We start from the raw sequence: 14,749 nt of genomic DNA on the forward strand, positions 1-14,749 counted from the left end.
TGTAGTTATGCAACAGCTGGAGGCACATTGTTTGTGCAACACTGAGTTTGTTACTTAACTCCGTGTTTTGCAACCAGTGTGCCCCCAGCTGTTGCAACGTAAAAGAGAAAGAAAAAGAGATTCACTGCAATAAGTAGCTCACCAAAAAATCATTCTCTAACAATTGTTATTATGCTCAAAAATTAAATAGCAGAACAGTGTATTGCACACACATTACTCAGTACAAAAGAGATTTAAAAACGTCTAAAAAAAAATGACTCAAAAGAGCCAGTGCACAACCTAGGAGAGGGGCCATGAACCCCCTCACCTAAAGGCACCCGTCCTCAATACACAATAATATAAAGTAAAATAGCCTCCACAGTACTGGAGCCTGCCAGTCCACTTGCTCAATTAAATAATAAAGAATGCACAATGAAAGTTATAATTTGTGTCCGTTAGAAACACTATAATCTCGTTACTTGCACAGTATGGACAAGAAGCAAGCGTTCCAGACCGGAGTGAGGCAATATGGAATCCACAATGCATAGACAGAGGACGGGGTCACAAAATACCCCACGAGTTCCGTCGCCTAAATGGCAACTTCTTTGAGGCGATGGAAAGCGTGGGTTATTTTGTGACCCCCGTCCTCTGTCTATGCATTGTGGATTCCATATTGCCTCACTCCGGTCTGGGACGCTTGCTTCTTGTCCATACTGCGCAAGTATCGAGATTATAGTGTTTCTAACGGACACAAATTATAACTTTCATTGTGCATTCTTTATTATTTAATTGAGCAAGTGGACTGGTAGGCTCCAGTACTGTGGAGGCTATTTTACTTTATATTATTGTGTATTGAGGATGGGTGCCTTTAGGTGAGGGGGTTCATGGCCCCTCTCCTAGGTTGTGCACTGGCTCTTTTGAGTCAGTTTTTTTTAGACGTTTTTAAATCTCTTTTGTACTAAGTAATGTGTGTGCAATACACTGTTCTGCTATTTAATTTTTGAGCATAATAAAAATTCTTAGAGAATGATTTTTTGGTGAGCTACTTATTGCAGTGAATCTCTTTTTCTTTCTCTTTTACATGGTTTATTGCCCTTTCACTGAGTAGCACCCAGTATAATTAAATAGGTGAGCCCCCCCTTTTTTGTTTTTTGCCCAGCTGTTGCAAAACTAGAACTCCCAGTATGTACAGTATCTCAGTGCATGCTGGGAGTTGTATTTTTGCAACAGCTGGAGGCACACTGGTTGCGAAACACTGAGTTAGGACACAAAATCTGTTTCACAAACAACGTGTCTCCAGCTGTTGCAAAACTGCAACACTCAGCATGCATTGACAGTCGAAGGGCATGCTGAGAGTTGTAGTTTTGCAACAGGTGCAGGCACACTGCTTCAACTCCCAGCATGCCCTTTGGTAGTCTGTGCATGCTGGGAGTTGTAGTTATGCAACAGCTGGATGCACACTTTTTCATGGGAGTTGTAGCTTTGCAACAGCTGGAGTTCCATCTACAACCCCCAGCATGCACAGACTACCAAAGGGCATGCTGAGGGTTATAGTTGGAACTCCAACTGTTGCAGAGCTACAACTCCCAGCATGCCCTTTGGCTGTGCATGCTGAGAGTTGTTGCTAAGCAACAGCAGGAGGTCGACAGGCATCATCTCCTGCTGTATCCTGCCGCCGGGACCACCACCAATGCTGCCACCGCTCCTGAGGGGACCCCCGCTGGGCCAGGGAAAGGTAGGAGACCCCTGCCGTCCCCGATCGCTGCCCCGATCAACGCCCAGCAGGGCAGTGATTGGCCGGTCGTTCCGACCGATCAATCATGTGATGGTGAGGTGGCACTCCTGCTGGGTAAGGGTGAATGGAGCTGTCTCGGACAGCCCCATTCACCCTTTTTTTCCCAGGTCAAAAGAGACGCGATTGACCCGGAATCGCTTCAAATCGCCGCTGACATGGGGGGGGGGGGGGGTCTTGGGACACCCCCAGGAGTTTGCACGAGGGTGCCCGCTGAATGATTTCAGCAGGCATCCCAGTCCTGTCCCCGCCCAGCATGTGGCAAGGACGGAAATTCCCACGGGCGTACAGGTACGCCCTGGGTCCTTAAGTTCCCAGGCGCACCCTTACGCCCTGGGTGCTTAAGGGGTTAAAAAGAAGTGAAAAGTGAGTACTTTATGTCAGGGTAAAGTCTTTACTTTGTAGTCCCCTGAGTAGTAGTCTGAACTGGTACACACAATTCTGGTGAGTTTAAGCAGCAATATTCAATCTCCATCTTGTAAAACAGTAACTATAGCAACTACTTTAGATATGAAACATGTGGCCCAGGAAGTTTAAACTTCTATAGGAAGCTAATTATAATAATCACACCTATTTATAAGAAAATTATTTCTTGGATAAATTTAAAAGCCTGCACGATCTTTAGCTCCAGCGTGGGGAGACACAGGCCACACTGGGTGGTACAGCTTGCGAGGCAACCATATCACATCCCGGAATGTTCTGTGCACAAGTTCCATTCACCAAAGAAATTCCATTCATAAGTGATAAATTCAGCGCACCGACCAGCACATTTGCAAACCAGGCCCCTGCAGGAGCACAGCAGAAAAATTACAAAGCCAGCGCAGACAACATGAAAATAGCACAAAGTGACATTATAACTTTGGTGCAAGGCAATGTTCAAAAGTAAAAAACCCACAGCACATGCAATTTAGCAGCAGCGCACCAATTTAGAAGACCCCCCTGCAGGAGCACAGCAGAAAAAATACTTATCTGAAGGGCCAGATGTTACAAAACTACAACTCCCAGCATGCCTGGACTGTCTGGGCATGCTGAGAGTTGTAGTTTTGCAACATCTGGAAGAGCACAAATTGGAGACCACTGCACAGTGGTCTCCAATCTGAGGCCCTCCAGATGATGCAAAACTACAACTCCCAGCCAAAGGCTGTCTGGGCATGCCGGGAGTTGTAGTTTTGAAACTCCTAAAAGCAGCAGTGAATATCCCTTTACGGCAATGTTCACTGCTGCTTCCACTTGCCTGCCGTCGCTGCCTTCTAGACTTGCCTGCCGCCACCGGTCCCTGGTCCTTACTGCCACGCCGTCCTTGCAGGTCCCTCTGCAGGTATGTGCCGCGGCTCCCAGGGGCGGGCAGAGCAGGGGGATCTGAACTTTAACCCCCCAGTCAGCGATCACTGTGATTGGTCCACAGGGACCAATTACAGTGATCGCTGACCAGGACAATCCACAGATGGTCTTGGGGGGGGGCTTGCAGAAGTTGTCCCCTGGCAACAGCGGGACTTCTGCCAGTTAACCCGTGCGATGCCGCGCATCGCTGGGTTAACTGCATGACATGTATAAATGTCATGATGCGCAAACTACCTGCACATCATGACATTTATATATGTCATTCTGCGGAAACGGGTTAATTACACGATTTAGGCGGCCTCGAGGCCCCTTTTTAGCGCGAGGCCTTAGGCGGCTGCCTAAATCACCTAATTAGAGAGCCACCTCTGCTATAGGGGTTTTCTCCTACTCTGGAAAGTTCCTAAAATGGACAGAGGTGTCAGCAGAGAGCACTGTGGTCAGACAGAAAGGAAATTCAATTAGAAAATAACTTTTTGTGGAGCATACAGCAGCTGATAAGTATTGGAAGGATTAAGATTTTTAAATAGAAGTACAAATCTGTTTAACTTTCTGGCACCAGTTTATTTTTAAACAAAAAGGTTTTCCAGTGGAGTACCCCTTTAATGTGTTAACAATACACCTCTAAAAATTTAGAAAACATAAATTGAAGAATTGTTACAATTACGTCCTCTCCACCCCTTCTGAACTCTTTTAAATAGAGCAACTCTTACAGTAAAACATCTATTCTATATTGGTATATGTTTCCTCTAAACATATGTGATAACGGGGTGTGAGGAGGGCAGATGCTGTTACCCTAGGGGCAGATGGAATTAACCCCTTGTATTCATGACGCCAGGACATGGTTTAGCCTATAACCACCCAAAGGTATACCGCTGGATCCTGGGCTAGGCACAGGGGCAATAGTGACTCCGACGCCAAGTTACGGACAACGGTAGCTTTACTGAGGGTAGACAGGTGGTAAAGTCTATACAGTTCAGCCAGGGCCCAAGGAGGTGACCAGTGACTCAGAGACCTTAAGGGCTTGCTGGGACTTGTAGTTGGACTGGACAATTAATGCAAGCCATGCTGACTAGACAGTTGCTGACAGGGACTGCCTTGACTTGACTGATGATTGACAAAGATATGACTGTAGCTTACTGACTGTGGCTGCAGACTGGACTTGAGGCCTCCAATGACTCTGGACACACACATTAGGACTCGGCCTCAGCAAAGACTCAGGAACTAAGAGAGCCAGCTAGCTCCACCCAGGGCTTATATGGGGTCGACTAGAAGGGAGCCCATAGGTCACACCTGGTATCATCTGGTCACTGATGCCTCCTGGGTAACAATCACATTGTACATTTCTTAAAGTAACAACACATTATTTATCACAATACACAGCAAAACATAAGTACAGGGGGGGACAAATAAAAGGAGGCCCAGGGGACACAGAAGGGAGGCTGCCTGACAAGGCAGCAAGGGTATGGGGCAACAACTCCCATACTGGGCCACCACACATAGTGCATGCCTCCTTGTTATAGAGAGATCTCTTTATTGAGCTTTGATATCTTTAAACATGGGGAGATTTATTGTGATGTCTTATAGTAAGATTCTTTTTTGTGACCATTGCAAACAATCATAGCTCAGCTTTCATTTTACTAAACAATATAACGAATGAAAGCTGTGCTCCGAAATCCTTTTCTGAAGTGTTTTCCCATTTAGTGAATAATCTTGGGATCGACTTTTCCATCTGCATACCCACATTTATCAGCATTAAACCTCATCTGCCAATTCTCAGCCCAAGCCTCCAACCTATCCCTACCTATTTGTAACAGTGCACTGCCCTCCATTGTGTTAACCATTTTACGCAGTTTAGTATCATCTGAAAAAAACTCTGCATTACTGTGCGATGGGCTTTATACATGCATTAAAGAGAATATAGCACTGTGGTACCCCATATATACTAATAAAAACAAATAGGGATTATAACTGGACAAGCATCCTATATTGTGTGGTATTAAAATGAAAAGGTTGCCACACAAAAGAGGATAATTTGGCTCCTTCTGAAATAAAACGTTTAAGTAAACCACACAGTAAAGCAAAGACACAGTAAAGCTTAATTTATGACAAACAGTATCTCATGTACCTTCCAGTGGACCATGGTTTGCTGAGACTCTTAGGAAACACAAGAGAAGGTGCTGAACATCTTCGCTGAGCCAGAGACTTATGCTGAAAGAAAAAATAAAAATGAGTCTGTTACATAGTTACATATTTAGTACGGTTGAAAAAAGACATATATCCATCAAGTTCAACCAGGGAATTGAAGGGTAGGGGTGTGGCGCGATATTGGGGAAGGGATGGGATTTTATATTTCTTCATAAGCATTAATGTTATTTTGTTCCAGGAATGTATCTAATCCTGTTTTAAAGCTGTTAATTTTTCCTGCTGTGACCAGTTCCTGAGGTAGACTGTTCCATAAGTTCACAGTTCTCATGGTAAAGAAGGCGTGTCGCCCCTTGAGACTAAACTTATATTTTATATTATAATTCACATCTAATATTTCCCATACTGTATATTTAAGATCAGGGGGAACCAGCTGTGATATCTATGACTTTAAGACTCCCTTTCTGTTCTTTGATGATAGAATGTACTGAACTTAAGCAGGGGTTTCCCATGTTGAACCCTGGCAGAAGAGGGAGGCCCTCCAGCATTCCTGGAGATCTGCATGCAAAATATTGGCGGAGACACTGTGCCATAGTGAAGTGTAACTTACAAGACACCCTACTTATGGAGGTTGGCACAACAGGTAGTTACAACCAGATGTTTGGAAGTAATTTGATTTCTATGAAGTATCCAAGCAAGATACAGCTCACTCCTGCTGTGCGCACACCTGTGTCTCGGACCCGCCGGCACCGCCCCGGCTTCCACAGTAGATCCAACACAAACGAATGTCCAGCACTAGGTATGCGAATAAAATCTTTCCGTTTATTGAAGTTACACAGGACAAACAGGTACAAGTGGTCTTTCTGACGCGTTTCGCGCTTAGATGCGCTTAGTCATAGAATAAAGACTTCACACTAAAGACACATTAAAAGTATTTGTGAACAATCACGTGACTGATAGAGATCAGATATGTTGGAAAATGTGGTCCGGATTCTCTCCGATACTTTCTTCGGAATTTATCCACATTATAGTCCATCACTTTATTATATACATACTATTAAGTACTTTTGAGTAAAAGACACATCGGGAAAATATAGTAGAGATACATGCATTGAGATCTTTGTCTTCATATTGTTATTGATGTGTTATTATTATTATTATTATTATTATTATTATTATTAATGAAAACTATTTAATAATAAAAAACTCTTCTGATAAAAAGTTTTTTATTTATTCATCAAAAGGGTTGATAGATTATACTTATACTGTAAACCCAATAAGCAGTAAATTTAATAAACAGTGATTAAATCCAATCTCCGATTCAATCCATCTGGATGTATCGTCTTCAAACAAAACATCCAGAAAGTTTCCCTGTTTAACAAGTGTTTTCTGAGATCTCCCCCTCTTGGGTGTTTTTTAACCCTCTCTATGCCTTTAACGCTCAGGGTATCAGTGTTACCTCCATGAGATTCACTAAAGTGTTTGGTTAAGGCAGATACCCCTATTTTCATACCCTTGGTATCTGAAATGTGTCTGCGGACATGGACTTTTAATTGGTTGCTAGTAGATCCCACATATTGCAGTCTGCATTGTGTACAGGCTGCAAGATATACTACATATTCCGAACTACAATTAATGTAGCTTAATATTGGATATGATATATTGGTAGTATAAGATGTAAAATGGTCTGTTTTTTTCCATAAAATCACATGTTATACATCTGCCGTGTCCACAGCCCACATTTCCTTTATATCTCAGCCAACTTATATTGCCCTGTTCAGACTTGGGTTTACTGCTAAATAAACTGGGTGAAAGTACTGACCCCAATGTTGGACCTCTTCTAGGGGTTACATTAATGCCACCTGTGATGACTTCTCTTAATACTGTATCTACTTCAAGAACCGGTAGGTATTTTGTTACAATTTGTTTAATGGTAGAAAACTGTGCACTATATGCAGTTACGAACGTGGGTTTTTTCTTAACAGAGTTTTTGTTCCCATTCCCATTTTTGTTTTTACTGGTTACTAGGGTATTCCTATCTCTATCATGTGCTCGCTTGTTAGCTATATCCAGATTATTTTTTGTATAGCCCCTTTCACCCATTCTTTGGTTAAGCTGTTTCATTTCATCTAAAAAGATGGTATTGGACGTGCAATTTCTTTTAGTACGGCACAGTTCTCCATATGGGATGTTCCGTACCACATGTTTCGGGTGACACGATGTTGCCATTAGTACAGAATTAGTCGCAGTGTCTTTGCGATACGGTCTGAACATGACCCTATCACTATCCACATATAAGGTTACGTCCAGAAAATTTATTTTTTCTTTATCCAACTGTACAGTGAACTGTAGATTTAGATCATTATTATTAATGTAATGAACAAATTGTTCAAACTGACTAACTGTACCCTTCCATACCATGAGTAGGTCGTCTATATAACGCCCCACCCAATGTACACAATGCAGACTGCAATATGTGGGATCTACTAGCAACCAATTAAAAGTCCGTGTCCGCAGACACATTTCAGATACCAAGGGTATGAAAATAGGGGTATCTGCCTTAACCAAACACTTTAGTGAATCTCATGGAGGTAACACTGATACCCTGAGCGTTAAAGGCATAGAGAGGGTTAAAAAACACCCAAGAGGGGGAGATCTCAGAAAACACTTGTTAAACAGGGAAACTTTCTGGATGTTTTGTTTGAAGACGATACATCCAGTTGGATTGAATCGGAGATTGGATTTAATCACTGTTTATTAAATTTACTGCTTATTGGGTTATCAGTATAAGTATAATCTATCAACCCTTTTGATGAATAAATAAAAAAACTTTTTATCAGAAGAGTTTTTTATTATTAAATAGTTTTCATTGATAATAATAATAATAATAATAATAATAACACATCAATAACAATATGAAGACAAAGATCTCAATGCATGTATCTCTACTATATTTTCCCGATGTGTCTTTTACTCAAAAGTACTTAATAGTATGTATATAATAAAGTGATGGACTATAATGTGGATAAATTCCGGAGAAAGTATCGGAGAGAATCCGGACCACATTTTCCAACATATCTGATCTCTATCAGTCACGTGATTGTTCACAAATACTTTTAATGTGTCTTTAGTGTGAAGTCTTTATTCTATGACTAAGCGCATCTAAGCGCGAAACGCGTCAGAAAGACCACTTGTACCTGTTTGTCCTGTGTAACTTCAATAAACGGAAAGATTTTATTCGCATACCTAGTGCTGGACATTCGTTTGTGTTAATTCGATTTCTACTCCTCTTAGCCCACAATTTCCATTGTAAGCACTAATTGAGCTAACTATAAAACATAGTATATTTGAGGATTAAGGCACATCTTTTGCTGGCCTGAATCAAAGTCTGCCCAAAGGAGGCTGAGCCAACCCTCCAAACAGCAGCGCTAAAAAGCCCCCATAAAATGTATTTTCTCTCCTTCTCATAGTTAAGGGGAGGACGAGAGGACTTCTATAAACTAAACTAAAATAAATATGAGCAGTCAAAGCACTAGAACAGCGTCAAGACCGAAAAGAAGGCGCTGAGCTCATTAAAAATTCTGCAGTCCCACCAGTCTACGAGGTGAAGTTAACGCCATCTGTGCTGCAAGTAGGACATAAGGGAATAGGCTGTGTAAAGCCATGTTTGGTTTTTTTGGCTGTAAAATATAAAACTGGCAATTTTTATGCAAAAACTGTTGGAAAAAAGCAGCCATTATTCAGCCATTGTTGCCTGAAAAACAGAATTTGTTGTAATGGCTGGAAATACCAAATTAAAAAAACAGCTGTTTTCCATTGGTCAAAAAAAGAACGTTATAAAATTTTATGGCTGTATGAAATAATGTGTGTTTGCACTAATGACGATGTTACTATTGATTTAAACAGAACTCAATACTGATTTTTGGGCAAAAATACATTGTGTGAACATGGTTTGAGCCTGATTGGTGGATAATTGCTTTAAATAATACACAGACTATTGTAATAACCGAGTCAATGTTACAAGCCTATTCATATTTTAGGCAATCAAAAACTAAAACAGTTTTCTCCATGCAGTACCTGATGTAGTAAAAAAAAAAAAAACATAAAAAATGTAATGCAGCTGTAATCTGAGAAGACCACTTTTCATCAGGTTTTGTAAAGCAGTTCTGATTAAATTGATTATTAGATTACATTTCCTTTTTTTGTATTCCCTCCACTTTTAGCTGCAAAACTGCATCATAATATCTGATCAAAACCTGAATGCGTAAGAGCGTTCTTAAAGGGGTACTCCCGTGGAATTTTTTTTTTAAATCAACTGGTAAACAGATTTGTAAATTACTTCTATTAAAAAATGTTAATCCTCCCAGTACTTGTTAGCTGCTGAATACTACAGAGGAAATTGCTTTCTTTTTGGAACACAGAGCTCTCTGCTGACATATCTGTCCATTTTAAGAACTGTTCAGAGTAGGAGAAAAACCCCATAGCCATGTGGTCATGATGTCAGCAGAGAGCTCTGTTTTCCAAAAAGAAAACAATTTCATCTGTAGTATACAGACCCTAAAAAGTATTGGAAAGATTAAGCTTGTTGAATAGAAGTAATTAACAAATCTGTTTAACTTTCTGGCACCAGTTGATTTAAAATAAAAATAAAAAAGTTTTCCACGGAGTACCCCTTTAAATTCCTTCCAGTAAACATTTATTATGGGAAAACAACATGGATACATAATACATAATGTTGCTAATAGGCAGTGATGTCAATGTTCCCACCTACCTTACATTTACCACTTTTTCGAAATACAAATTACCAGAGTGACTAAGTCACCTTCTTATGTTTATACATTGAGCTTGTCACCTACACAATGTTCCTAGCAGTGTAGGTGGCAGCAATACATGTAAAAAAAAACAATGCTGCTATTCAACTATTAGCAATTTCTGACAGTACCAATTTTTGTGAACATCAATAGCTGGACAGACAGAACTAGTTATTAAAAGGGTTATCCAGCAATAGCAAAACAAAGATAACTTCTTCAATAAACAGCACCACGCCTGTCCTCAGGTTGTGTGTAGTATTACAACTTGGCTCTCTTCACTTCATTTGAACTGAGCCGTTACGCCCCCTCCCATAGTCTTGCATTGAGGGGATGGGACATGATGTCATGAGGGGGCGGGGCTATGATGTCACGAGCTCCCGGCAGCGGCTCCAGCGTTCCGAACAGTTTGCAACGCTGAGCAGCAGAGTACCTCTTTAAGGACCAGAGCATTCTTTAGAAATCTGACCTGTGTCACTTTATGCATTAATAACTGGGATGCTTTTACCTATCATTCTGAGATTTTGTTTTGTGACATATTCATGAAAAATGTGAAAATTTTTATAACTTTGAAACTCTTTGCTTGTAAGTAAAATGGCAACTAAATAATGTATTGATTAACACATATGACATGTCTACATTATGTTTGCATCATAAAGTTGACATGTTTTTTTAAAAACTTTTTTTAAGACATCAGAGGGCTTCAAAGTTTAGCAGCAATTTTCCAATTTTTCACAAAAATTTCAAAATCAGAATTTTCCAGGGACCAGTTAAGTTTTTAAGTGAGTTTTAGGGTCTTTATACTAGAAATCCACTATAATTGACCCCATTATGAAAACTGCACCTTTCAGAGTATTCAAAATGACATTAAGAAAGTTTGTTAACCCTTTAGCTATTTCACAGGAATTGGAGCTAAGTGGAGGAGAGGAGGACTTTTTTTTTTGCGTCTTTTGCACATGATAAACCTCTGACCACTGCAAGTTCAAAATTACTTATTGCTTTGGTAAGCAACTTTTCCTTTTTTTTTTGCTTAGCAAGCTTGAAGATCAAAAAGTTGCAGGAAAAAAAGGGTAGTCGCGACTTTTTTTCGACAATTATAAAGCAAAAAAAAAAGCACTAAATGCTGTGATAAATGTCCCCCAAAATCTAAATTTTTTTACACAACATGTTCTTGGCATACTATACTATTTGGGAAACTACAACATCAAGAAACGTAACAAGGGGTACAGTGAGCCTTAAAGAGTACCTGTCATCATCTAAACTTTCCCTGATCCCCCTTCCCATCTGTCCCCTTCTCTAACTATGCCTATCCCTGTGTTTATTGAGGTTTAAAACGCTGTGGAAATACCTTTTTTATCCCTCTTCATTAGCTCACAAACACGGTCTGTCTTTCTGAGGGGTGGAAGGAGGCGGGTCCCAGCAGGCATGATGTCACATGAAGCCTGGCTGGGACTCTGCTTCTGCCAGTCTTCCTGTATGCTGCTCTCCCTCTGCAGCAGTGTTTCCCAACCAGGGCACCTCCAGCTGTTGCAAAGCTACAACTCCCAGCATGCCCAGACAGCCAACAGCTGTCCAGACATGCTGGGAGTTGTAGTTTTGCAACAGCTGGAGGCACCCTGGTTGGGAAACACTGCTCTGCAGTGTGCATACAGACTAAGTACAGGGTAGGGACAGCAGCCTGTCTCTCTATCTCCTGTGTCTCTCTGCACTAAGAAGTCAATGCTGAGAACCAGGGGCATTGGGAGCAATTACAGAGGCAGTGATTAAGATGAATGTCAGGGGGGGGGGACAAAGAGCAGGGAGTGCAGTGAGATGATACAATGTATAAGATAACGTGTGGTGAGGGGCAGGGAGAACACAGAGCAGGGGGGAGGGGGAGGTGACTGGCTGTTATATGAGAGGCATGTGTAGGCTTGTAGCTCACAGGCTGGGAGCGAGTCCTGAGCTGAGAGCACTGAACTTCCGGTGGAAGGACCAGAGCCCTTCAGCATTAGTCCTAAAAGCTGTACACTTACTATGAAAAGCATAGGATGCTGCTTGCAGACCAGGCATAGAAGAGTGACCCCTAGTGGCCAAAAGTATAAAATGAAAAAACTGGTATAAATATTAATATTTTTTAATGAAAATATATTACAATATCTCTTCATTAATGATTATGAACAACATATTAAAAGTTTTTGTTGATGACAGGTGCTCTTTAACACCCCACAGGTGTTTGACAGAATTTTTGATCAGTGGGCTGTGCATATGAAAAATTAAATTTTTCATTTTTCTCGGACCACTGTTCCAAATATCTGTCAGACACCTGTGGGGGTGTAAATGCTCACTGCACCCCTTGTTACATGCCTTGAGGGATGTAGTTTGCAAAATGGGGTCACATGTTGGTGTTTGTTTTTTGCGTTTATGTCGGAACCACTGCAACTATCATCCATTCCCATGCAAATCACCAATTTAGGCCTCAAATGTAGATAGTGCGCTCTCACTTCTGAGCCCTGTTGTGATCCCACAGAGCATTTGAAGTCCACATATGGGGTATTTCCAAACTCGGGAGAAAAATTGTGTTACAAATTTACTGGTCTTTTTTTCCCCTTTTACCTCTTGTGAAATATGGAGCAACACCAGCATGTTAGTGTGAAAGAAATTTTGTTTTACACCAACATGCTGGTGTAGCCCCCAACTTTTCCCTTTCATAAGGGGTAAGAGGAGAAAAAGCCCCCCAAGAAGTACGAAAATACCCCATATGTGGCATTAAACTGTTGCCTTGAAATACGGGTGGACCCGGATGCATTCATAGCATTTGCCTCCTCCACCAAAAATACCCTATGGAAGTGTTTTCCAAACGGGTGCCTCCAGCTGTTGCCAAACTACCAGTCACTGGCTGTCCGGCAATGCTGGGATCTGTTGTTTTGCAACAGCTGGAGGCTCTGTTTAGGAAATAGTGCCGTATGAGACATTTTTAATTTTTATGGGGGGGGGGGGGGGGGACTGTGTAAGAGTGTGTGTATGTAGTGTTTTACTCTTTATTTTGTGTTACTGTAGTGTAGTGTAGTGCTTTTAGGGTACATTCAGACGGGCAGGGATTTACATCGAGTTTCCCGCTGGGAGTTTGAGCTGCAGCGGAAAATTTCCCGCTGCTCTGTGTCCTAGCCTTTCTTGTATTTACAGCTCATTCCTGTGTCTCTAGCTTTGTCTGCTGTGTCTTATTCATCTCTCTGATTTCTTTCTTTTTTTTTCAACTGTAAATTTGTATTAAAGTTTTACAATACAAAAACTAATCAGACAATGATTCCAGAAACATAATATGGTTTACAGGGTAACAGGTGAGCATCCACATGTGGGCATAGCAATAATGTAAATGTAAACAACCCTTAGCAAGCCTCACACGAGCACGCAATGAACGAACACTTATTGAAACCAGCAAAGGGTACAAGGAAATAGCTTCACAAGGCCCTTAGGGGGGCTAAACGTCAAAAATGAAAACACCACAGAGACCCGACAAACAAACAAAGACAAACAGTGATACACCACAACAAGTGGACAAGGGAAACAGGGGAGGAGAGGAAAAGAAAAAGGAGGTAAAAAAAAGGGGGGGGGGGGCTAGAAGAAAGAGAGGGAGGAGGAGAAAGAAAAAATTATGGAAAAGTGAGAGAACTAAGGAGGCTGCCTATCAGAGTATCAGTCCCAGGGCTCCCAAACAGAATGAAAGAGAGGTAGGGTATTGTTAAGAGAAGCAGTAAGACTTAATCTCCCGAATCCTTTCCAGGAGGTCCATCTCAGAAGGTGGAAGAGCTTGCTTCTAGCATTTTTCAGAGTCTTAGCCGCCAGGACAATATGCATAAATAACTTAAAAGGTCATTTTGACAAGGCTCTACTAGAGAGATGTAACAAGTAAACCAGGGGATCCAAGGGAACTAGGACCTCCAGCAGTAATCAGGGGACAAGATCAGAAGATGTGGAAAACCATACCCAGCCCCACACCACAATGCCAGCACTGAGGAGGAATATCCAGGTTCACTTTATTCAGCAATTCGGGGGTATGGTATCAACTCATGATCATTTTGTATTGAGTCTCCTTATAAGCCGTGCATATGGAGGTGTTAGAGGCTCATTCCCAGATTATCCGCCACTGAGGGAGCGTAATAGTGGTGTTCAAAAGTTCTTCCCAACGACTCATATAATGACGAGACGGAGCTCCCCCATCCGAACGTGCAATGAGAATGGAATATCAAAAAGAAGGCCTTTCGTCTGTGGGCCAAATTGGCACAAACGTTCAAAGGCCGTTGGTAAGGAAACCACCGAAGTTCCCAGTGCAGAAGACATATAATGTCTAAACTGGAAATAATGCAGCCATTCGGAGGGGGTGGGGGGGGGGGGGGGAGACCATGCCCGGAGACCAAACTTTCAATGGATAATGGACAGTGCGGGAAAGAGGGTCTACTACATCAGCCCAGCAAAAGAGCCCTCTACCACTCCATTCCCTGACCATGCAGGAGGTGAAACCCGAGGGGAAGGCAGGATGATAGAGAAAGGATTGCAGGGGGAGAGAGAGCAAAAAAAGCTTGAACTTTCTGGAGCAGTACCCCCATTCAAGACATAGGTCCTAGGTGCGAAGGAGGAAGGGGACTCCACAGGAAGGTATTAGGCTGTATCGGGGCCAACCACAGCTTCTCCAGTTCCATCCAGAGAC

At 41.8% G+C, this 14,749-nt stretch overlaps 1 protein-coding gene across 1 annotated transcript in view; it reads right to left on the bottom strand.

Annotated features, from left to right (window-relative positions):
* The window catches only part of TAGAP (T cell activation RhoGTPase activating protein), a 101,330-nt gene that overhangs the window by 47,089 nt on the left and 39,492 nt on the right, over positions 1–14,749 (bottom strand). Inside the window, exon 2 of the mRNA XM_056563339.1 lies at positions 5,238–5,320. Coding sequence (XP_056419314.1) covers positions 5,238–5,320 — 83 coding nt within the window. The remainder of the gene's footprint in view (positions 1–5,237; positions 5,321–14,749) is intronic.

Source organism: Hyla sarda, chromosome 3, assembly GCF_029499605.1.
Source record: "Hyla sarda isolate aHylSar1 chromosome 3, aHylSar1.hap1, whole genome shotgun sequence".
NCBI classification, from domain to species: Eukaryota; Metazoa; Chordata; class Amphibia; order Anura; family Hylidae; genus Hyla; species Hyla sarda.